General features: G+C 47.6%; 1 protein-coding gene across 1 annotated transcript in view; it reads left to right on the top strand.

Moving 5' to 3' along the window:
* LOC8025636 (SEC14-like protein 2) overlaps window positions 1–23,151 on the top strand; it is an 80,637-nt gene that overhangs the window by 34,742 nt on the left and 22,744 nt on the right. Inside the window, exons 3-9 of the mRNA XM_040207657.2 lie at window positions 460–503; window positions 5,388–5,450; window positions 6,729–6,822; window positions 6,898–6,992; window positions 9,478–9,556; window positions 9,615–9,695; window positions 10,132–10,218. Coding sequence (XP_040063591.1) covers window positions 460–503; window positions 5,388–5,450; window positions 6,729–6,822; window positions 6,898–6,992; window positions 9,478–9,556; window positions 9,615–9,695; window positions 10,132–10,218 — 543 coding nt within the window. The remainder of the gene's footprint in view (window positions 1–459; window positions 504–5,387; window positions 5,451–6,728; window positions 6,823–6,897; window positions 6,993–9,477; window positions 9,557–9,614; window positions 9,696–10,131; window positions 10,219–23,151) is intronic.

The raw sequence follows: 23,151 nt of genomic DNA, 5'->3' as shown, positions 1-23,151 counted from the left end.
GACATTGAATCACACCGCATCTAAGATGCCTGATATTTTGCTGGCAACGATTTCTCACTCGTCTGAATAGCACTCTGAGGACATATTTGATAGCGGATTTAGCAAACCTCCGTCTTTCCTCTCAGACTTATCACGCGCATACTGCGTTGGGCTAGCTCAAGAGTCCTCTTGGGGATCGGGTCCGCGGTTCGGGGGTCGCCGATGCTTGCCCTATGACAACTAATTGTCACCTAACAACTCCCTGCCATAAGTGACCGCATGAGATATATTAAAAACGGTTACGATGAAACCGCTAGTCATTATCAAAGAAGTCCATATAAACTATAACCCACGAATATTTTATGTGCTAACTTATCTAGAGCTACATCGTGAGTTTCGCGCACAGACGATCTACGACAGCACAATTTAGCTAAACGGCGGGACTCTTCTTTTGTTCATATTTATTTTATTTTTTTGCAGCTCGAGATTTCGATGTTGCCAAGGCTGAGAACTTGCTGCGAGAGGTGCGTATTTGTGGTTTGTATCCGCACTATTCTAACTCTCTCGTCACCTACAAGAAAACGCTTCATAATTGCTCACCAAAAATACTTGCCGGAGACACGTGCTTTTGGCCAAGAAGCAGTAACCTGTGAAAAGAGCAGGTTCGATTTTTTTTTAATACTACTTTTGCTGTATATGAACAGATACGAACAAACAATCTCTAGCTCAAACACTAATGGTGGTATTCGGTATCATTGTGCCGTAAACAAATCAGAATGACTAAATTGAAGAGACGGCTAGTCGGTGCCGGGTGTACGTCTTTATGAATCACGGAAAGTCGAAAAGAATGGACGGGACACGCGCTTATGCACAACAAATAAAATAAGTTTTACGTGACCAAAGCTAGCGAATTGCGCTGACAACCTCACAACGCGATGTCAATGAGCTGGTTCGGCTGGTGCAACATGACGATGATATCGTGTCGTGATTGCGTGGATATTCCGGTGATGTTGCGTCGCGCGGTAATGTAACATTTCGTTATTATTTTTTTATACGTCACACGGTGATTGTTACGCCTGTGCTACGCGCCGGAACTAACACTGCATAGGCACGTAACACGCACCTTGCAATCAGTCAGTTAATTGTACGGGTACCACGACTGAAGAACCTCGTGCCAGGCCCCCGGCAAAGGCACCAGTTGTCGCGCGGAAGCTGCATTTCAAGACGCACGTTTTGATATATTTGGCGACGTTTTGCATAACGGTGCTTCTTTATAAAAAAATAGTGAACTTTTCTCTAAAACGTGTTTTAATTTTCGTGTTTCGGATTTTCTTTCTTTTTTTTGCTTAGTAATATATAATAGTAATTTTTATATTTGGTGTGCATGTTATAAATTGTCTATCAAATAAATGAGAAAAGAAATAACTCCTTGCCTGCTTTGGTGTGACGTTGGCGGCTGTGCAAATTACCATAGTGAAATCTCGGCAACGTCGACGCCTTCTGCTTTTCAATTTTATATCTCTAGAAAAACGTCTGCTACGGTGTTCACATATAGCTTGTTGTTCCTCCCAAGAACGTGGCTTTCACAAATATTTGTTACACAAATATAAAAAAAAATATGACCCGGACAGTTATTGTACGATCTGTCGTGTAAACACACAGCTGTGAATTTCAAATATAGTTATACTAGGTTGAAAAAACCTCCCTGCCTCTATCCGAGACTGGGACTTGGATGAGCATCGTACCGGCGTGCGGTCGTGTATCACTACTTCGTGAGCACGTTAAAAGACTCCAGGTTAGCAGTCGTACTGCACTAGCCAAATTGCTCATCTACAGTGTAAACCAGCGTCGCCTCATCCTGGCAGACCGACCTTACGCTGTATGAATCACTAAAACATTCAATTTGACTTGAACCGAACAAAATTAACCTTGAGAGAAGCAATGTTTGACGGAGAAAGTAATATGTCTTTACTTTTTCTGGTAGAAAGACGTCAAACAGGTTACCAGTCCGTCTGATTTGTTTTAAAAGGATTAGACTCGTCATCTCGATTGATGGCGGGCAGCTTTGGAGGAATGTCGATACAGCTTTCTGCAAAGTTCCATTTTGATTTCAAACTACCCCGAGTCGCAACAAGGGCCTGCGGTCTTTTTGAAACAAGTTGACAGACAACGATTCCCTCGTAATCTCTCAGGCCTTTTCTGCGACTTCTTGCATCTCACAATCCTTGAGTACTTTGCAACAAATTCCTTTTTATCTGCTAGAGATGAACCTTGAAGGGCTGAAACAACCCTCTAAACGCTGCTCATGACTTCCTTGAAACTCAGACTCAGGCCTAATCGCAAACTTTCCCGCTTTGTCAGTGTGGAGAAACGAAAGATTACCAACTTCTAACTCCTTCTTACGCCCCCTTACTGCCGTAAAATTTCTTTCACAAGAGCCATACCCAGCAACCACTAACCTCGAAACTGCCAAGATCGACTGTTCAACGAACCCTTGTCTCCCGTCAATTGGGACTTTCGCAGCTATGCTATGGATGTTCGACAAAATGTCTAATTTTTACGGCTCAACGTTCAAACAGAACTTTGGTCCTTTTAGAGCGCAGCTCTTAGGCGCCCGTTTCCGGCTTGAGCGGCGTCGGCGTAACCGCGCGGTGCATTATGGGTAAATTTCCCCGCTAAATCTAGCGTAAAAAATTCTCCGTTAGACCTAGCGGAAAAATTTCCCCGATAAATCTAGCGGAAAAATTTCCCCGCAAAATCTAGCGGAAAAAATTTCCCCGCTAAACCTAGCGGAAAAATTTCCCCGCTAAATCTAGCGGAAAAAATTTCCCCGCTAAATCTAGTGGAAAAATTTCCCCGCTAAATCTAGCGTAAAAATTTCCCTGCTAACTCTAGCGGATAAAATGTCCTCGTTAAATCTAGGGGAGAAATTTTCCCGCTAAATCTAGCGGAAAAATTCCCCCGCGAAATCTAGCGGAAAAATTTGCCCGCTAAATCTGGCGGAAAAATTTCCTCGCTAAATCTGGCGGAAAAATTTCTCCGCTAAATCTAGCGGAAAAGATTCCCCGCTAAATTTGGCGAAAACATTTCGCCGCTAAATCTAGCGGAAATATTTTCCCGCTAAATCTAGTGGAAAAATTTCCCCACTAAATCTAGCGGAAAAATTTCCCCACTAAATCTAGCGAAAAAAGTTCCCCACTAAATTTAGCGGAAAAAGTTCCCCGCTAAATCTAGCGGAAAAATTTCTCTGGGGGGTCACGTGACCCCCTTAGGTCACGTGACCCCCTTAGGTCACGTGACCCCCCCCCGAGGTCACGTGCCCCCACGTGATTTTGAGGAGGGGGTCACGTGACCTTGGGGGTCACGTGACCTCAGGGGCGGTCACGTGACCTTTGTGGCCTTGGCTCCTCCTCCTGAAGAGCTGCGCTCTAATTCGGCGTTGCAGGGAGTTGTAAACGGGGCTGGATCGCTGGCAAAGGTGTGTACAGATACATAAGAGGAATGGTAGACGGAGGAAGCCAGCGAACTTTCATCCGAGAAGATGTGTCCAAAAAAAACCAACTGCGTATTCTCGGCGACATAAATATTATTTTTTTTATTTATGTCGCCGTCGTTAGAAAAATTGTTATTGTTAGAAAAATAAATAATAATTTTTCTAACAAAGACGCCGATCGCCTTGAAATGAAGAGATTCGTTGGCTTCACCCCTTCGCACCACTCTTGACACGCTTTCTCCCACCCATTCTTGCTTCCCTGGAAACCTCCATGTCAGATCTGACCCCCATTTCCATTAATCTGTATGACCAAACCTCTATATTTTTAGAACGCAGCTCTTAAGCACGCGTTCCCGGCTTGAGCGGCGTCGCCGTCGGCGTAACTGCGCGGTGCATTATGGGACGTTTACCATGATTACGTCACACGGGACGTCACCTGTGACGTCACAACTCACCAGTAAAGTCATAGATGACGTCACACCTGAGGTCATGTGGGACGTCACGAGGGTCACCAGTGGCGTCATAGATGACATCGCACGTGACGTCACGTGGGCCGTCACTAGAGTCACCAGTGACGTCACTCGTGACGTCACCGCGCGCTGCATGATGGGTAAATTTTCCCACTAAATTTCCCGGAAAATACTTCCCGGTAAATTTAGCGGAAAACTTCCACCGCTAAACTTAGCGGAAAATTTTCCCCGCTAAATTTATCGGAAAAAATGCCCCAATAAATCTAGCAGGAAAATTCCCCGCTAAATTTAGCGGAAAAACTTCCCCGCTAAATTTAGGAGAAACCTTTCCCGCTAAATTTAGCGGAAAAGTTTCTCCGCTAAATGTAGTGGAAAAAATTCCCCGCTAAGTTTAGCGGAAAAATTTTCCCGGGAAATATATTAAAAAAAATTTTCCCGCTGGAAAAAATTCCCCGCCATATTTAGCGGGAAATTTCCCCCTAAATGGGAGGCGAGCAGGAGAGGAGGAGGGGAGAGTACGGATGAGGAGGAGGGGCCATACCTTCCTCTTTGTACCCTCCCCTCCTTCTCCTCAAGAGCTGCGCTCTAATTCGATGTTGCAGGGGATTGTAAACGTCTTTCTTTTTTTTGTGTCAAACTTCTTTTCCAAATGAAAAACAAAAATCAATCTGTATTATACAGGCATCTGAACATTTCTTCGCTTTCCGCAAGCCTTACGTGAGCAGTCAAAAGCTTTCGCTGCGCACATTCCTTCACAAGAGGCACGCGGAAGGACGCTGAAACCTTTGAGTATGACGTCAAACCCAGCGGATTTTTTTCGGTTTTTCTCGCGTCTCTTGATACGTTCGTGTCAAATGCTCGCGATATTCAAATTCACAAGACAAAAATACTCTGGAATTTACCTCTAACTCGTTTTCTTTTCAAGAACCTTTTCAGCTTCCCTTTAATGTGAAACGGAGCATAAAAGCATCGGCCACACAGACACGTGAATGTGATAAAGTATGGCGCCATGAGTTGGCGAACGAACCTCTGGCAGCTTGGTCGGTCTGCCAAGAGCGAGCACCTAAGCGTTACAATCGTCGGCGATAGGTTAAGAATGTTGTATACGCTTCGCCTATAGCACGAGCTTTGTGGCTTTGACAGGTGGCAGGCAACGAGCGTTTACAGGGGACTGATCACCTACTGAAATATTGACATGTCGCTCACTATAGGCTGGAATCCGTCACCGTCATACGTGAACGCTCGATTCGCTGAATAGGCAAGAGGGAAAGCGATCGGGTGTTTCTTCTTTTCTGTATACGTTAATGTACTAAAACAAAAACTAATTAGTGTCCTGGGATTTCGTAGACATTTTTAGTTGATGGATTTCACTTTTAAGGAACAGTTGGGAAAACTAATATCATGGTTCCTTTCAAAAAGATGGATGGGTTTGCCACTTGTTTCAGGACATTAAGTGGCGGGCAGAGAAAGACATCGGCTCCATCACAAAGACGTACAAGAGCTCGGAGGTAAGCTGTCGTCCCCTGCATTTCTCTGAGGGCACCTGTAGATCCTATGGCAAGACAGGCTGTAACGTACGTTTAGATTAACGTTCTAGTGAAGGCCCGTAAACTCGGTTAGCAGATTCGCTCTGGTAACGCTTGTGTAAAAAATATAAACAAATGCGTCATATCAACAAACTACTACCTGATTCCGGTTAAACGCGATGCAAGGTAAGCGCTTGCAGTGGAGGAAAAAGCGACAAGAAAGAGCTTTAGGGAACTACCGAAACAAAACCCTCGTCTGCAGCCATTGAGAACATGAGTGTTTCGATGGTTTTAGATATTTTTCTTGAACACATGTGCGCCATGCTAACACCTCACACAGATAAACTTATAAGAGCTTTGTATTGCGACCTTATGCGGTAGACTATCAGCGGAAACTAACTTTTGCTCAGGTTATTCGTATTTTAAAACTGCTTTGCTGTGTGTTTTAGTCAAAGAAATGTAACTGTCGAATAAACGTTACACTTTTAGATGTTATAATCCAGAAGAACAGATTAACGCGATCTTTCTTGGGGTTTCCCAAGCCTATCGCATTGCACTTCGTGACACCGTCATGCTGGCATCTGCGCTTTAGTCCGTACACACCAAAGCTGCTGTGCCGTTGGAGTCAGGCGCCTGCTGAACCAATGATTGCCCCCCCCCCCTTTTTTTTATCACCTAACTTTTTTTATCTGGGTATGACTGGGAGGAAGATCACGTGGCGAAACATGGGAGCACAAATGGCCTAACTATCATTTGGCTTCCAGCGCAATGTGATCTCAGGGGTGAACCAAGTACATATTCTATTCGTCCGTTAAGCTGACAGCGCGGTGGAAGCTATGTTTAAAATAGCCGCCAGAGGAACTCTAATGTCATGTGACTGACTCTGTGGGGACAAGGAAATAAAGGCACCTAGAGTCCAAGTCAAATCTGTGCCTCAACGTCGTTCCGGCTTTGATTTCTTCTTCCCCAATTTGGCACGCAGAAAGAGGGCGAACATGCTTGAAATGTAAGTAAAATTAATTGCACTCGTGTCATCTGGTAGCAGCGTGTAAAGTTATTTGCGCGGAAGGTCGGTTTAAGGGAGAATGAAAGAAAACGACAGGCTGAACGGAATCGACATGAATGCCTGTCACGTCACCTCAAAATCCGTCTGGTAGCTTTTTTAACCGCCGGGAGAGATACCAGGATGCACCATGCAAACCGCCCCTGCGGTTTCTCAAGTGTCCAAGGGGGCTGATGTTGCGGGCTTTGTTGGCGCAGGTGGTGCGACGGTACTTTCCGGGCGGTTTGTTGAGGCACGACCGCGGCGGGCGGCCGGTCTGGATCCTTCCCTTCGGAAACGGAGACTTCAGAGGTATCGAGGCGGTATCTCTTGGGCGCAGCTGCCTGAGTCAATCCCAGCTCACGGGGCTTACATTCTCTCCTTCAGGAATGCTACAGTGCGTGCCTCCACAGCAGATTGCCGATGAAGTCGTGTACACGCTTGAAAGAATTCAAGAGGAGAAGCGGAAGCAAGTCGAAAAGGTTTGTTGGCATTAATATGTAAAATTGGGTTGTGTGTATGTTTTTACAGCCTAGAACGTGTTCTTCCTCGACGGGTGACGAGTCTCCCAGCTGTAGATGAGGAATTTAGCCAGTGCAGTACAACCCATAGCCTGGGGTCTTTAACGTGCATCACGCAGTAGTGATGATACACGACCGCAGGCCGGTTGCGTTAATATGTATTTCTCGTCGACTTTGTTTTCCCCTCCGCTAAGCTCTACGCATTTACGACACCGCTACTGTACGTGCTCGCCACTGTTCTTGTCGTCGGACTTCCTCTTGTGGAGCCAAGAGGGCTCTATGCCTTGCTATGTAAACTGCCGCAGTGTGAAAAACAAGATCACCGACATGCGTGCGACATGTTGGTGCTTCTCACTTCGTCGTGGCTCAACCCTGGCGTGAACGACGGTTAGTTTTTCGATCTCTCTTCGCACACTGTATTTCGCAAAGATACACAAAGTAGGGGCGGATGAGGTCCGATTGCTGTGCCCTCGGACCTCAAAGCGGTGGCACGATTCGATCTGGAAGGTACATATCTTGAGGCACTGTTCCTCTAACTATTGCTGCCACGCGGCCGGATCCTCTTCGATTGTGTTTATATTTCACCGCACATAACAGAGTCCTCATAGAATGACCTCGACATCGCATTAACCCGTGCAGCGGACACAACATACAAGGACATGTTGATAATGGCCAACTTTAGTGCACACACAGACTGGTAGGGTCAGGGCGAGGCACTTCTTAGCGATGGAGGCGATGACCTACTTCTCGATGCGCTTTCTTCCACTGAGCTCTTCTAAGTCTGCCGATCCCCTACCCAGACCTCAAATGGCTCGAGCCCTTGCTTCCTTGATTTGGCATTCGTCTCGAACGTTGCAAGATTTTCGACTTGCGACGTCCTCTATGAGCTTGACGGCACTGATCACGCAGCAATTAAGTTGACGTATGCTACCACAATGTCCCACAAGGGACGTTTTTCCTGGGCTTTTAGAACTATGCCAACATGAACCAAGCTCACATGATAAATTTGGCACTCCTTGTTCCCAGGTGTAGCACCACCATGAGGCAGGGCTGTGCCTCAAGCTACAATCTTTTGTGCGCCCTTGTCACGTGACCCCACCAAGGTCACGTGACTTCCGGGAGGGTCACGTGATCCCCCCCCACCCCGAGAACACGGGACCCTCAGTACCGTTCTCTCCTCCTCAAGAGCTGCGCTCTGATTCGGCGTTACAGGGAGTTGCAGACGGCTTTCACTTTTTTGTTTAGTAGGACATACTGAGTTTTTATTTACATAAAATGCTGTTGAAAGTCATTAACATGTCATAAACAAGTTAAACTTCAAAAATTGCCTAACTTTACCAAAAATAATAAAGGAACACAACGTGTTTTCTGCCACTTGTCGGGAATAGCATGTTTGAACACTCGTTATTTTGTCACGTTAAAAAATGCTCCACTAGGACTCTTTTGTGACCCTAGCAATAGGTTTATTACGCTTAATGGTTTGAGAGAAATGAATATCTCTAAAGTAATTTTAAGAAAGAAATGGTAAACTTTTTTTGGAAAAGTTCGGCAATTTTTGAGGTGTGACCCATTTAAGATAATATAATGACCTTGACATTACCGGAAAGAAAAAACTTATCTCCTTTTATTGAATAAAAAATCAATAAACTATGTCTAAAAAACACATTTTGCATAAATTTGAATATTCAAATGTTTCGAAAATGTAACTAAATCAAAACCAATTTTCTAAAAAAAAGATTTGATTGGTTTTCTGTTTTACTTCAAGCCAGTGTTACTGTAGCTGATCAGCAAATACAAACAAAAAATGCATTATTTTGTTTGCATGAGAGCCATTAGCTTTAATCCGGTCATTTCTGTTTTGTTTTGACTGCATCCTCGCATAGGTGCCATTCTGGCCAACATTATGGCGTGGTGTAAGTAGTTAACTAATATTAATACTCGAATCATTTCGTAACCTTAAAAATAAATGAAACTGGTCAAATGCTCAGTGAAAACTATTTTACTCCGCAACAAAGCATGCCGTTTTACAACGCACATCTACCAATGTTTAAGTTTTAATAGGCGCTTTTCAAAACTCCATCAAGCGACATTGGCGGTTGGACACCAAGCCTGCGGTTGGATTCGAATCCTCGATGGACGCCAACGCAGCCTTTGTGTCCCACACATGCTCAAAATGCGTCTCCTCCGTGAGCGTTTGGCATTGGCAGTGCTACGATGACATTTTGTTAGCGGCTATATTTTTCCCCCGAGAGTACGCGCTGTCGGCACTGGCTACTATAAAGAGTGGCATCACCTTTCCTATACATAGTGCACATCCATAGAATCACAGTCTTTACGGGCATGCCTGCTTTCTGATAAGCGTATGCTCACCGAAAATATCTTGTTAATAGGCCTCGTCCTCCAAAGATGCCAATCAGTCCGAGTTTTACTCTAAATTTGTTTACAGATGGGGACAATCGAAGATTCGATGACCATAGTGTTCGACTTCGATAACTTTTCTCTCCGACAAGTCTACAGCCTACAAGGTATAACTGCTAATGTTTGCGTGGTTCTAGTGAGAAATCAATCTACTCTTGTTCGCAGTGATCAACTGCGTTCGTAGTATGATGACCATTTACGAGAGCCACTACCCTGAGACTCTTCACCGGGCACTGCTCATTAACGGTGAGTTTGAAGTTTGGTCAGGAACTATTTTTGTTTCCCCGTAACTCGACAAATAGCGAACGCTGCTGCCCCCTCCAGTCAATCAGAGCGATGAAGTCGAAACACGTGCCAGCCGAAGGAACAGGGGCGAGAGCGTAACTCAGGCAGTTGGAGAGGAGGAGAAGGAGGACCTCCTCTTTTAACTGGACCTTCTTTGCATGTCCCAGACGTCGCTTTTCTTCCCCTAAATATGAATCCGCCATTGAAAACTCATACAAAAGTAGCTGCCCGTCGCTTTGCCAAGACTGCATGACACTATAATGAGATAAAATACATAGTAACGTGTCTCTCTTCGACGCATCGAGAATCTTACTGGGAACGCAGCTTTCGCAGTTTACGAAGTTACGCTGAGAGGGAGTAGACGGGCGAGTCTGACCAGCATATGTTCGATTCGTAGCACCCGGCTTCTTCCCGATATTCTGGAAGCTCATACGGCCCTTCCTGACGCAGAGAACGGTGAACAAGGTGCGCATCCATGGCAGGGGTAAGTGCGCACTTTATGCACGGCTTGCACCGTTGTCACGTCAGCAGAAATTGCGGTCGTATTGCTACTGAGCGCGTAGCCTCTGGAGAATAGAACTCGCAGTAGCAAAGTCGTTTCGTTTTCGTTGAGGACGAGCAAAGATGATCATGCGAGATGACCATGCGAGAGACTTCAGGGGCTGGTGCAATATATAACGTTCTGTGCTTCCTTTCACCATATATCCGAGCACAGTGGATTACACAAAAACAAAAACGGAACACACATCTTAAAAGCGCAAGGTACGGGGACATTCCCTCTACATTGTTGTCTCAGTGGTGATAGAAAAACATCCAGAAACATGCGAACACTAAGGTGTTTCGTTTTCGACTTTTTTAATTGGTTCCATAGGCTCGTGGCGTCGGCAGCGCCCGAACTCGAGGTGAAACTAATAGCTTGCTATGAAAATCAGTCCATTGGCGCAAACTTGCCGCTTTGGGAAGCAGAAAAAGCACGCTGTAAAAGTAGAAAGATCCGGAATAAGAAATTCTTGAATTCTTCTAATAAGGTGAAGGGGGACCTCGGTTCATTTGCCGCCTCAATTCAATCAAGTGACCCAGGATGGAAGTAGATGGCGCAGTCATTGAATCTGATCAAAGCTCACGCTAAGAACAACACGTCGTTTGCGATGTTGCCGCATGTGCTGGGATCATGTGGTACTAATAGCGGTCAGTATTACTCAGTTGCATTCTGTTGCTGGCAGTTTTCCAACCCATTGTGCTTTATCTCATTTCCTCTAACAGTCACCCTTTACGAAAAAGGACTGAGGCCTCCATGAGAACCGTACCACAAGGAGAATAAACACGAAAATTGAGCAGTTCGACGGAGGGACGCCCTGTTACATGGTGCAATCCTCAAAAATGTATAATGCCTTCACGGAGTCTTGCGGTGTCTTGGCTAGTAAGACTGATGTGCCGGCGCCCCTTGACTAAAACTACCTTCAATATAAACCCCGCACACTACTGACCTGTATTTTTTATTTTGTTGTGTGTATATAGTACATCCGGTAGTTACCAGCCCAAATGTGCGTCTGGCGTCTAAGCTATAGATGAGAAATTTAGCCAGGGCAATACAGCCACTAGCCCTTTGTCTTTGATGTGCACCACATAGTGGTGATACACGACCGCACGTCGGCACGACGATCATATGCATCAAAAGGGGCAGGGGTGCGGCTACTGACGAGCTGTCCAAGTAATGATCCGATCATTTTTATTTTCCAGGTTTGAAGACGAACTTTGTGGTTCTGTGTAGAGAAGAAAAAAAAAATGCACCCGTAAGGTTAGGTGGCCGGGCCCTCACTCCGGCGCAGAGCATTCACCCTGAATAGTATTCCCACTTTCATATGTCCTTCATCAGCAGAGGTACCCTATAATTCTTACCAACAGATGCGCCCATCGAGAGCCATCCGTAATTTTTCCTCGTCTTTGACTTTGCTATTGAATGAGAAAAAATGAAAGCCGTTTACAACTCCCTGTAACACCGAATTGGAGCGCAGCTCTTGAGGAGGAGGAGGGAAGGGTACTGAGGGTCACGTGATCTCGGGGCGGGGGGGGGGGGGGGGGTCACGTGACCCCCCAGAAAAATTTTTCCGCTAGGTTTAGCAGGGAATTTTTTCCGCTATATCTAGCGGGGAATTTTTTCCGCTAGATTTAGGGGGAAAATGTTTCCGCTACATTGCGGGAAATCTTTTCCGCTAGATTTAGCGGAGAAATTTTTCCGCTAGATTTAGCGGGGAAATTTTTCCGCTAGATTTAGCGGGAAATTTTTCTGCTAGATCTAGCGGGGAATTTTTCCGCTGAATCTAGCGGGGAAAATTTTCCGCTAGATTTAGCTGGGAAATTTTTCCACTAGATTTAGTGAGGAAATTTACCGCTAGATTTAGCGGGGAATTTTTCCCGCTAGATTTAGCAGGAAAATGTTTCCGCTAAATTTAGCGGGAAATATTTTCCGCTAGATTTAGCGGAGAAATTTTTCCGCTAGATTTAGCGGGGAAATTTTTCCGCTAGATTTAGCGGGGAAATTTTTCCGCTAGATTTAGCGGGAAAATTTTTGCGCTAGATTTAGAGGATAATTTTTTCCGCTAAATCTAGCGGGGAAAATTTCACGCTAGATTTAGCGGAGAAATTTTTCCGCTAGATTTAGCGGGGAAATTTTTCCGCTAGATTTAGCGGGGAATATTTTTCGCTATATTTAGTGGGGGTTTTTCCGCTAGATTTAGCGGGGAAATTTTTCCGCTAGATTTAGCGGAGAAATTTTTCCGCTAGATTTAGCGGGGAAATTTACCCACAATGCACCGCGCGGTTACGCCGACGCCGACGCCGACGCCGCTGAAGCCGGAAACGGGCCCCTAAGAGCTGCGCTCTAATAAGTGAAAGCAGTTTACAACTCCCTGTAACACCGAATTAGAGCACAGCTCTTGAGGAGTAGGAGGGAAGGGTACTGGGGTGTGAAGTGACCGGGGGGGGGTCACGTGACCTTGGGGGACACGTGACCTTGGCGGGTCACGCGACGATGCCGATGATGTCATCAGTGACGTCACTGATGACGTCATTTGTGATGATGACGATGACGATGCGGATGCCGGTGACGTCATCAGTGACGTCACTGATGACGTCATCATTGATGATGACGATGGCGATGCGGATGCCGGTGAGGTCATCAGTGACGTCACTGATGACGTCATCAGTGACGATGACGATGCGGACTCCGATGACGTCATCAGCAATGATGACGATGACGATGCGGATGTCGGTGACGTCATCAGTGACATCACTGACGACGTAATCCGTGATGATGACGATGACGATGCGGATGCCGGTGACGTCATCAGTGACGTAACTGATGACGTCGTCAGTGATGATGACGATGACGATGTGGATGCCGGTGAGGTCATCAGTGACGTCACTGATGATGACGATGACGATGCGGATGCAGGTGACGTCAGCAGTGACGTTGACGTCATCGGGGAGGTCACGTGACCTCGGCGGGGGGGTCACGTGACCCTGGGGGTGGTCACGTTACCTGGGGGGTCACGTGACTTCGGGGGGTCACGTGACTTTGGGTGTCACGTGACCTTGGGGGTCACGTGACCTTGGGGTGACCTTGGAGCCACGTGACCTTGGGATGACCTTGGGGGTCGCGTGACCTTGGGGTGACCTTGGTTACGCCGACGCCGACGGCGACGCCGACGCCGACGCCGCTCAAGCCGGGAACGGGCGCCTAAGAGCTGCGCTCTAAAAAAATCTAGCTTCGGGAACGTTTAAATAGTCAGAGGCCAATCTGTCTGAAATTCCGCGCTATGAATCGATGCTGCAGAGGGGTAGCCTATTCAGTACGGTCTGTGACTGTTAACTTGAAGTCTGTAACGTGCTCTACGCTGCTGTGATTACACAACCGGACGCCTGCCCGATACCTGTTCATGTCGAACCCAACAGGTCCGTGGTTCACCTAGATAATTGGCTGAGTCAGAGCCTCTTATATAAGCTTCGCTATGCCTGTCAAATGGGAGCACACGCTACGTGAAGGGGTTCAGCAAAAAGTGCTCGTGGTGTCTGTATGAAATGACACTAGTGAGGTGACTATGCTGTGAATACCATGCTCCGTTTAGCAGGAAGCGGAGTCAAGTTGGTCAGAGTATTGTATTGTAGGGCGTCAGGCACCAGCAGGAAAATGAAAATACATTATCTCCAGTGTATGCCTAATTTTACTAAGGACCTGTATATACGCTAATAAGAACAGGAACCACCGTGGTAGTACACGAGAAAAAAAATAATTGGCAGACTTCCAAGTGAATTACATTACCAGCTTGTCTCTCGTCATGGTTTAAAGTAGTTACATTGTAGGACTTTGATTGGAATAAATTAGAGGAACGTTTATTGTTTCCTTGAGCAAGCGGTCGCGCCTCGTCGTCGCCGCAGGAGAGTATTCTAGTAGTGCATGTCAAGTCAGATGAGCTTGAGATATTAGAGGACGGACTTAAATCCCCTATGCTCCGATCTTACTTTAACTTCTTCGTTCCGTCTTATTGGTGGAACGGGTCGCTGGATTATAATGAATATGCGTGTTTGCTTTTTTAAAAAAATTGAATTCGACTGATTAAAAGCGCCCCGTAGTATTAATAGCCCGGAAGGTTACGACCCTTACAGATGTCAGCCTGATCACCATCACCATTATCATGTAACGAACAATTACAGTGTTGCAACTATAGCGATAAGCAATACGTCAGAAATAATATAGACGGGTTACAAACATACCTTGACAAACATCACTCATCAGGGCCCTCACTCACCCTCACTCACGCTCATCCTTACAGCCGAGGTGAGGGTCAGTGAGTTTCTGAACACCGAAAATGTGTGAGTGTGAGGGTGATTGACGACCTTGAGGATTGTGAGGTTGTGAGGAGTATGAGTGCATGAGGGCCGTGAGGGCGATGAGCGCGTAAGCGGCGTGAGGGCCGTTGGCTTGAAAGAGGGTGAGCGAAAGGCTGACGGTGAGTGGGACTGTGAGGGTGAGTTGGGGGCTGAGGTGAGTGTGGCCGTGAGGGTGAGTGCGAGTGAGGCCGCCTTAAAATCCAGTACTCTGGTGTAAAATAGAACACGACATAAGAAACTAAAATGGCTTTCAGGCTCAAAGCCACCGCGAAAAATAAAGCCACTCTCCAGGACAGAACAGCAGTTAAAGGTCGAGCATCGGTGCTTTTGTCAAATTGCCCGGTTACTCACCTGCTCGTTTTTGCGGAGTTTTCCATATGTCTTCGGAGATGTGTTCCCCCGGTAACTGCAGAAGCGCCGAGCCACCGCTGTATCAGTCAGGACCGGATAAGCGAGAACCGAACGTTCGTGTGAGCTTGCAGGGTTTAATCGTGCGCAAACCATTTTGTGCCATGGCAGCCACGGAATGGCGCTTCCAAAAAACCTGTGTTCTCACTCTGTCTCGCTGAACCATTTCTAGATGGTTCAGAGAGAAGCTCACTCTCGAGTGTGTTAGCCTCTCGTCCATTTCAGCTACGCTCAGCATGTATAGAAGTGTTGAAAGTGAGCATCCCTGTCGGAGGTGTTTTGTCACCGTTATCTCTTCTGACTCCACCGCTGCAAGGTCTGCCCTCATCATGTTGCCCGAATAAAGAGATCGGGTAACAGAACACCCTGGTGTGGCAGCCCAAATGACTCCAAACAATGTTCACGTGTTGGATGTGGTACGCTGTCATACGATTTGGCGACGTCCAGAAAGCAACACAGAAGCCGTCGGTTTCCCTTTCCGGCAACCTCAATACACTGTGTGATGGTGAATATGTTATCCTCAAGTCGGCGTCCTCACCTAAAGCCCCCCTAAAGTTCGGTAAGCTGGCCGCTGACCTTCGCCCAAGCTACCATCAGCTCCTTTAGGATACACGCAAATGCTATGTATTTGTGAGATTCAGATGCTGATAGCTGCGTAGGCATTGCCTGTCGCTCCCTTCGGGTTCAAAACCACAAGGCCGAGTCTCCAGACTTCTGGTATGTGTTCGTTTCGCAAAGGACGTTGTTCAGGAGGGACGCTAGTTGCTCTCCGGCATTCTTTCTAACAGCCATGAGGGCTGTGGCCGGAATACCATCCCGTCCCCCGGAAGTGTTTTTCATTAAATTAACCAGCGCGCGCACCACGCTCACTTTGCCGATTTCTCACCAGTTGGGATCAAGTGAAGAATCAGCAGCCTCTCGTACGTCGGCGTTGATCGTGTGCGCCGGAGATATCTTCTTTAAGTATGCCGTTAGGTGTAAGTCCAGGTCGTTCAATTTCAGCCCCGTGCACTCATCCAGGATTTATGGAGTCTGCACACGGCCCTCCCTTGTGCCCATGTTGTTTCCAAACATTCCTCGCTGCATCTTTTCCGTCGAAGCAAATATCTTTGATTCTTCTCAAGACCGCCGTTTGCATTTTCTCATGTGCCAGAGCCCTGGCGTATCGTCCCCGTGCTTGGTACAGTTCCCATTTCGTTTTGGTTACCAGCTCATGGTCTGCGTGGAAAGACTGACGATGCTCCCTATTAGCTGTTTGTCTGGCTTGAATAGCTGCTCTGACTTCGTCCCACCTGCGCTTTTATCGTCTCCTGCCGCTAGGTCAAACTTTTGAATGTCGCTTAATGAGGCGCTTAAGCGCAGTCGCGTGAGGTGTCTAACCTACCGCGTCCTCGGTGAGATAATGCCGCGTGGAAGCTGCTAGTCTCACTCTCGTCCACCTCCAAGCCATAAAGCACCGTTTCACTCGTTCTAAAATTAAAAAAAAAAAGAAAAAACAGAAGCGTCCGAACGCCAGATGCTTTGTCGTCACCAGGCAGAGACAAGAGACGCGTAGCCTAGCGGTGGTGGCATAAATCTGTCACTTTCAATTGTCTTGCGGCGTTGAATCTCGCCGATTTCGGACGTTGAAAGCTGTTTTTCTGTCCTTGAGCACTACACAGAAAGGTGAAAGGTAAGCGAAGGTGTCATAAGTAGTGCGAGCGAGGCCCAGTCAGGTGAGCTTGTACTAACCAAAATGAGGGCGCCAAAGTTTCCTCAGAGTGCAGGAGGCCTATGGGAGACTTCGGCTGAGCAGATCTATGAGATTTAAATCAGATTCAATCCCAGCGCTCGCAGACTTCTCTCGAAGCCGTGGAGTATTGTGATATGGTTATTGTTGTATCTGCACTCTTTATTTTCATATATTATAATCACATCGTCTTCTTCTACACTGTTTTTTTTAAATGTTTTTTTCTGTATTGTCACCTATGAATAAACAGAAATAAATGTCGCTAGGCGACCTATCGCGACGATCACCGCTACACGAATTATGGATTTAGTGTCGACTGTTCTCAAAGCTATGCCATACGTATTCCTGTCCGAGGAAAAACGTGCAACCTTTTCGGCCGGCATGACCATTTCCCTCGCATGCGCAGCAGCAGGCGGAGGCCCCATCGCTAGAGTGTACTAGAAGGACCGAGTGGGCCGACCGGAGTGCTATTTAGGTACCTCCGCATGTGGAACAAACCGGCTGATCCAAGGATTAGCCGGTTTTTATGAAAAAAACGCGTTGCGTTCTAACGCCAAGATCGTTCCACAAGCGGCGGCGCCGAAAAAACGCTTCGGTCGTCTCACTCAGTCCTTTCTAGTACTCTCTACGAAGGTGGCGCTGCGTTGGAAGTGGCTTGGGTCCACCTGATCGCTTTCCACACTTTGAGGTGCAACTGAAAGCATGAGCGGAGCCTGTAGCTCGTCCCACTCAGAGCCGTATATGTACAGAGTTTGGTCAATGGAAGGCGCGGGCAGAGCCAGGGCGTACACCAGACTCAGAAAGAGGGCTTGGCATGCTCTCTTGACCAACCAGAAGCCGAAAAGAATCTCCTAGCGGTGGTAGCGAGAAACAGTTCTGAGCCGATCGATCATCGAAGGTCTTTGTTCGTATAGGGTTTTAATAAGTGCGTAAGAGTGAAGTGTAGTAACTCCTCGTGGTTGAAAATAGGGTGCACGTGTTGTTTTCATCATGATCATGCAGAAAGATGTAAGAAACGAATGCGCCGCTCAACACTGTTTTGCTCGGATGAAGTGGGACAGCATGGACGGCAGATTCCCGGCCCTTGGCGTTTGGCGTACGGATTATGTCGATCGTTCCGCTACTCGCATTCTTCCACCATCATTTTGGATGAGCGTGATTGAAACATCACGTGTACCATATTTCCAGCCATCGAGGGCTACTCCAATGCAGTTATCAGGTTTGTTTCTCGCGACCACCACCAGGGTATTATTTCCCGATTCTGGTTGTGTAGTGAAGACGCATGGGTCCAGCCAAAGAGCGTTTATTCGTAATTGGGAGGTCTTTTTATGGGCAGAGGGAGAGGGAAAAGATTGGCAAGAGAAAGAAAACAGAACAGCGCACCGGCTTGTGCGCTGCGTATTTGCCGAGTCATTCGCTTCCTTGCACTCCTCTATCCTTATAGAGAGTCGAGATGGCGGTCGCCGGGTTCGCGAAGATCTTCGTGGTGTACTGCCAGCTGCAGCGGGGGCGCGGCCTGACGCCGGCACTGGTTCCGACGGGGCGGATGTTGTGGTCACCGGGGGGGCCAGGAGTCGCTTCTGCGGGCCCAGGCGCCGTCACTGGTCCGGACGGGGCGGATGTTGTGGTCACCGGGTGGCCAGGAGTCGGTTCTGCAGGCCCAGGCGTCGTACTGGTAGTCCTGGCCGCTGAATCTCCGGAAGCACGGTAGTGGGGCCGTCCGGTTGGACTGGACCTTGGAGTCTCAGGGGGCGGCACTGAAGTCTCGGGTGCTTTGTCACCCGAATCACGGGAGCGGAGCTGGTCGGCGTGGCGCCGGTGGATGTTCGCACCATCTGGAGACTGCACTTCAACCAGGCGGGAACCACTGGTCGATTTTACAACTCCCGGACTCCACTTTTCACCCGGACTGTATTTCCGGAACCAGACTGATTGTCCCGGAAGGAAAGGATTAGTTACTGGCCGTGGAGACGGGTGATTCAGTGGAGGCAACATGGCATCCAAGCGTGAGCGTATATCGTAGCCCAGCAACCGCCGGGATGGGGAGTAACCGTCCTTCCCGGGCGTGCGGCGGTACTCGTGCAAAAACCGAGCTAGCCGGGTTGTCAAGCTACCCCTGCTCGACCTTTTAAGACCCTCCTTGACTGTGCGGACGGCCCGCTCCGCCAAATCATTGGATTGCGGAAAGTACGGCGGTGAAAAAAGGTGCATCATATTGTTTCGTTCGCAAAACAATCGGAACTCAGCACTTGTAAACTGCGGCCCGTTGTCAGATACAATGGTACGAGGGATACCAAACAGACTGAAAATGGACCTCAATGCTGACACTGTGGATTCGCCTGATGCTGACTTTAGCGGTACGACCTCAAGCCACTTGCTGTGAGAGTCTATTAGTACCAGTAACATGAACCCTTCCACCGGCCCGGCAAAGTCAACGTGTGCCCGCGCCCATTTCTCGTTCGTCTCCGGCCACGGAACCGGCTCTCTTGCAGGTGGATTCGGGGCCAATTGCGCGCACTGTTGGCACTGCTGAACCATACGCCCTAAGTCTTGGTCAATCCCAGGATACCATATCATGGTTCGTGCTAACGATTTCATCGCCGAGGCTGCGCGGTGACTTTCGTGCAGAAGGTCAAGCACCAATTTTCGCGCTCCCTGTGGTATTACCACTCGACATCCCCAATACACCAAGCCATGAGCGAATGTGAGTTCGTTTTGCCTGTTCAGGAACGGCCTTAACGTTTCCGCTGCCACCTGGTGCTTGAGAGGCCAGCAACCATCCTGGATCCAGCTACGGACCTGCTTGAAGTCGACGTCCTCCGCCGAAAGCCGTTTCAGGAGAGCAGTTGATATGAAGTTCTCGTTGAGCTGCTCCGTCAGCAGGACGTACTCCGGCAGTTCCTCAGTAGACGAGCTACCGGTGCTAGCACGGGGTAACCGGCTTAGGGCGTCGGCATTTTGATTTTCAGAGCCCCTACGATAGACCAGATTATACGTATAATCCCGCAGAAGCAGCGACCAACGCTGGATCCGGGCTGCGGCCCTAGAAGGGATTGCTCGATCCGGGCGAAAAAGACCTACCAGCGGCTTGTGGTCGGTGATCAGCGTGAAATGGCGGCCAAGTAAATACTGACGAAATTGTGATACACCAAAAAACAAGAGCTAAGGCTTCCTTCTTGAGGTGAGCGTAATTACGCTCGGCCACTGATAACGTGCGTGAACGGAACCCAATCGCGCGATAGTCGTTGCCAACCTTGATAGAAAGAACAGCCCCGATGCCGTAGGGTGACGCGTCGCATTCTAATCTCAAGGGTCTGCCAGGGGCGAAGTGAGTCAAAATATTCGCGTTTTTGAGAGCGGTCTTGCTATTTTCAAACGCCGTTTCGGTCATGCTGGACCATTTCCACGGTTGATTTTTTTTCAACAACTCGTACAATGGAGCTACCAAAGTTGACATACTTGGCAGGAACTTGCTGTAATACGTGATCAGGCCAAAATAAGACCTTAATTCTGACACGTTACGTGGCCTGGGAGCTAGCATGATTGCTTCCAAATTTTCTTTTGGGTGAAGCCCCGATGAGTCTATTTTATGGCCAAGGTAGTTTACTTCTTTTTGTCGAAACTTGCACTTCTCCTTGTTGAGCCTGACTCCATAGTCCCGCAGACGTAGCAGCACCTGCCGGAGCGTCGAATCACCCTTCTTCTCAGCCACCAAGATGTCGTCCAGGTATACTTGAACTCCGGGCAGATCCCCCAAAATGGATTCGATCTTGCGCTGAAAGATGGCCGGTGCAGATGCAATTCCGAACGGTAGTCTATTGTAGCAGAACAGTCCCTTGTGCGTATTTATAACTGCTAGTTGTTTTGAAGCCTCATCAAGACAGAGCTGGTAGTAGGCGTTACTCAAGTCAAGAGTGCTGAAGAACTCCCCACCGCGAAGAGATGCGAAGATGTCGTCTATCACGGGTAGCGGGTACTGTTCGGTATGGCATGCCGCATTCATGGTTAGTTTAAAATCACCGCATAATCGGAGAGCACCATTCCTTTTAACTACCGGCACAATCGGTGCAGCCCAGTTGGAATGAGGCACGGCAGACAACACCCCCTCCGCCACCAGTCTGTTTAGCTCGTCGGATACTTTATCGCGTAGCGCGTACGGCACCGGCCGCGCCCTTGCGAACTTCGGTTGAGCATCGGAGCGGACATGCAGACTCACCGGTGGTCCTTTCACCGTTCCCCCTCTATCCTTAAAGACGAGTCGAGATGGCGGTCGCCGGGTTCGCGAAGATCTTCGTGGTGTACTGCCAGCTGCAGCGGGGGCGCCGCCTGACGCCGGCACTGGTTCAGCCAAAGAGCGTTTATTCGTAATTGGGAGGTCTTTTTATGGGCAGAGGGAGAGGGAAAAGATTGGCAAGAGAAAGAAAACAGAACAGCGCACCGGCTTGTGCGCTGCGTATTTGCCGAGTCATTCGCTTCCTTGCAGGTTGGTCATATTCGAATTTCTGAAGACGCCCTGGAACACGCCCAGCCCGCTTTCGGCCAATGGCGCCTCCTCATTTGTCTCCTATACTTCCCAACGAATGGCCAAACTCTCTACATATACGGCTCTGGTCCCACTCGGTCCTTCTAGGGTGCCTTCATGTGCGCTTTGCTTAGGGTGGAGACATCTGGCCATTTTGTCCCACACTTTTATTTTTATTTTTTGTTCAGAAGCGCGTGAAAGAGCGTGTCCCTGCACGCGTTTGTGGCGCCGACTGTGCTATGGCGACATTTTGTTTTCGTCGATTTCTTTGTATATTACCCGAAAGCGCGTGCTGTCGGCATCGGGTACTACAAAGGGTGGCATCACCCTTAACAGAAGGACATTGAAGCACCCTAGGTCCTTCTAGTACACTCTACCTTCGCCGCCAGAGTCACGTGCGCATCTAGGCAAGCTTTTTTCTTTTTTTTTTTCCGACAAAGTGCATAACGAGGAGGAAGTCTGCCATTTATCTACGCCTTGCCACATTGGAATATACAGGGAGTTTCTGAGGAAAGATTACCGTGTTTTTAGCCTTGGTAAATAAAATATGGATCACATAAAGCTCCAACTCCGTGAGATTGTGACGCTAGCAGTTGGGATAAAACGCGAACGTTTGAGAACCTTGATCAAAAGATAATTGAGAAAAACTAAATCTTTTATGATCCCACGTCTATCTAAGTTTAATATTGTTAAAATTACATACTACACTGTGGAAATATGTAGCAGTTGTTTCAGAAAAAAAAAAATCTAAGCAAGAAAGAGAATTTTGTAGTCTTTCTTGTTGACAAGTTTTTTCTTCAAAAACCAATATCACGGTACCTCACCGTGCAATTTTTGTTTGGACGATTATAGATTCACATGAACTTCGGCTCACAGATTATTTTCTTTTTCTCAGTTAAATTTTAATTCAGGTGACGTCATGCTTTCAAACTTTCGCGTTCTACCCCAACCGCTAGCGTCACATTCTCACAAAGTTTGAGCTTTCTGCGATGCTTAGTTTTTTTAACCGAGCCGAAAAACACGGCTCTCGTTTCTGGGAAACTCCTTGTACATCAGCGTTAGTATCCACGGTAGACCTCTTCAGTTCCATTTGAATACAAGATTCTCGCCGTCTATCGTCGAAAAAGAAGTTTTTCAAAGATATTTTGGCAATAATGCTAAGACCATCCCCTCGCCGGTGACCCTGTTTAACTATTCCCGTAAACGTATTGAGGTGCTTGGAGCCTTCTACGCATCGGTGCAATTTCAGAACTGATGAGTCAATATTTTGTTCTATGTTGCAAATACCGAAATATTGTTGTTGGGAATGAATGCCATTACAACTCTGAATTTACAGGCACAAGGGCGAAACATGAGCTGTTGTTACACTAGGTTGACGAAGAGAAAATGTGCATCGTTTTTTTGAAATGACCGTGCATCTCGGCATGTCAGTTTCGAGTCGAAACTCTACAAGTGCTTTTTGTCGTCACTTGCCGCCGACGACATTGCCTTTGACGGTGCGTGCACATGTTACACAACAGGTCGGATACCATTGAGGCTGCATGGACATCCTCCATGGCACATTAGGAGTCTTCAACCATATGCTAGAACCTTGATACAAATGACTGCATCATGTTTTGACATAAAGAGGCCAGCTCTATCGAGCCTCCCTACGTTCCCAAGTCATTTTAGTCACCACTTCACCTTGAACTGGGTCACGTCAAAGGCATCCCCAAATTGCAATTACAAGAAGCTAGACTAACGGCATGGTCTTGACTGACATCGTTCATCAAATCAATATGGCCACCGAGACGCACTTTATCCTCTGACGTCCTACTTTTCTACGGCGTGAGGGATGACCTTGCCGGGGATTACGGCATTCTCCTGTG

The sequence above is a fragment of the Ixodes scapularis genome, unplaced genomic scaffold, assembly GCF_016920785.2.
Source record: "Ixodes scapularis isolate PalLabHiFi unplaced genomic scaffold, ASM1692078v2 ptg002725l_1__unscaffolded, whole genome shotgun sequence".
Lineage (NCBI taxonomy): Eukaryota > Metazoa > Arthropoda > Arachnida > Ixodida > Ixodidae > Ixodes > Ixodes scapularis.
Note: the sequence above shows the minus strand (reverse complement) of the source record. Positions and strands in the feature narration are given on the sequence as shown.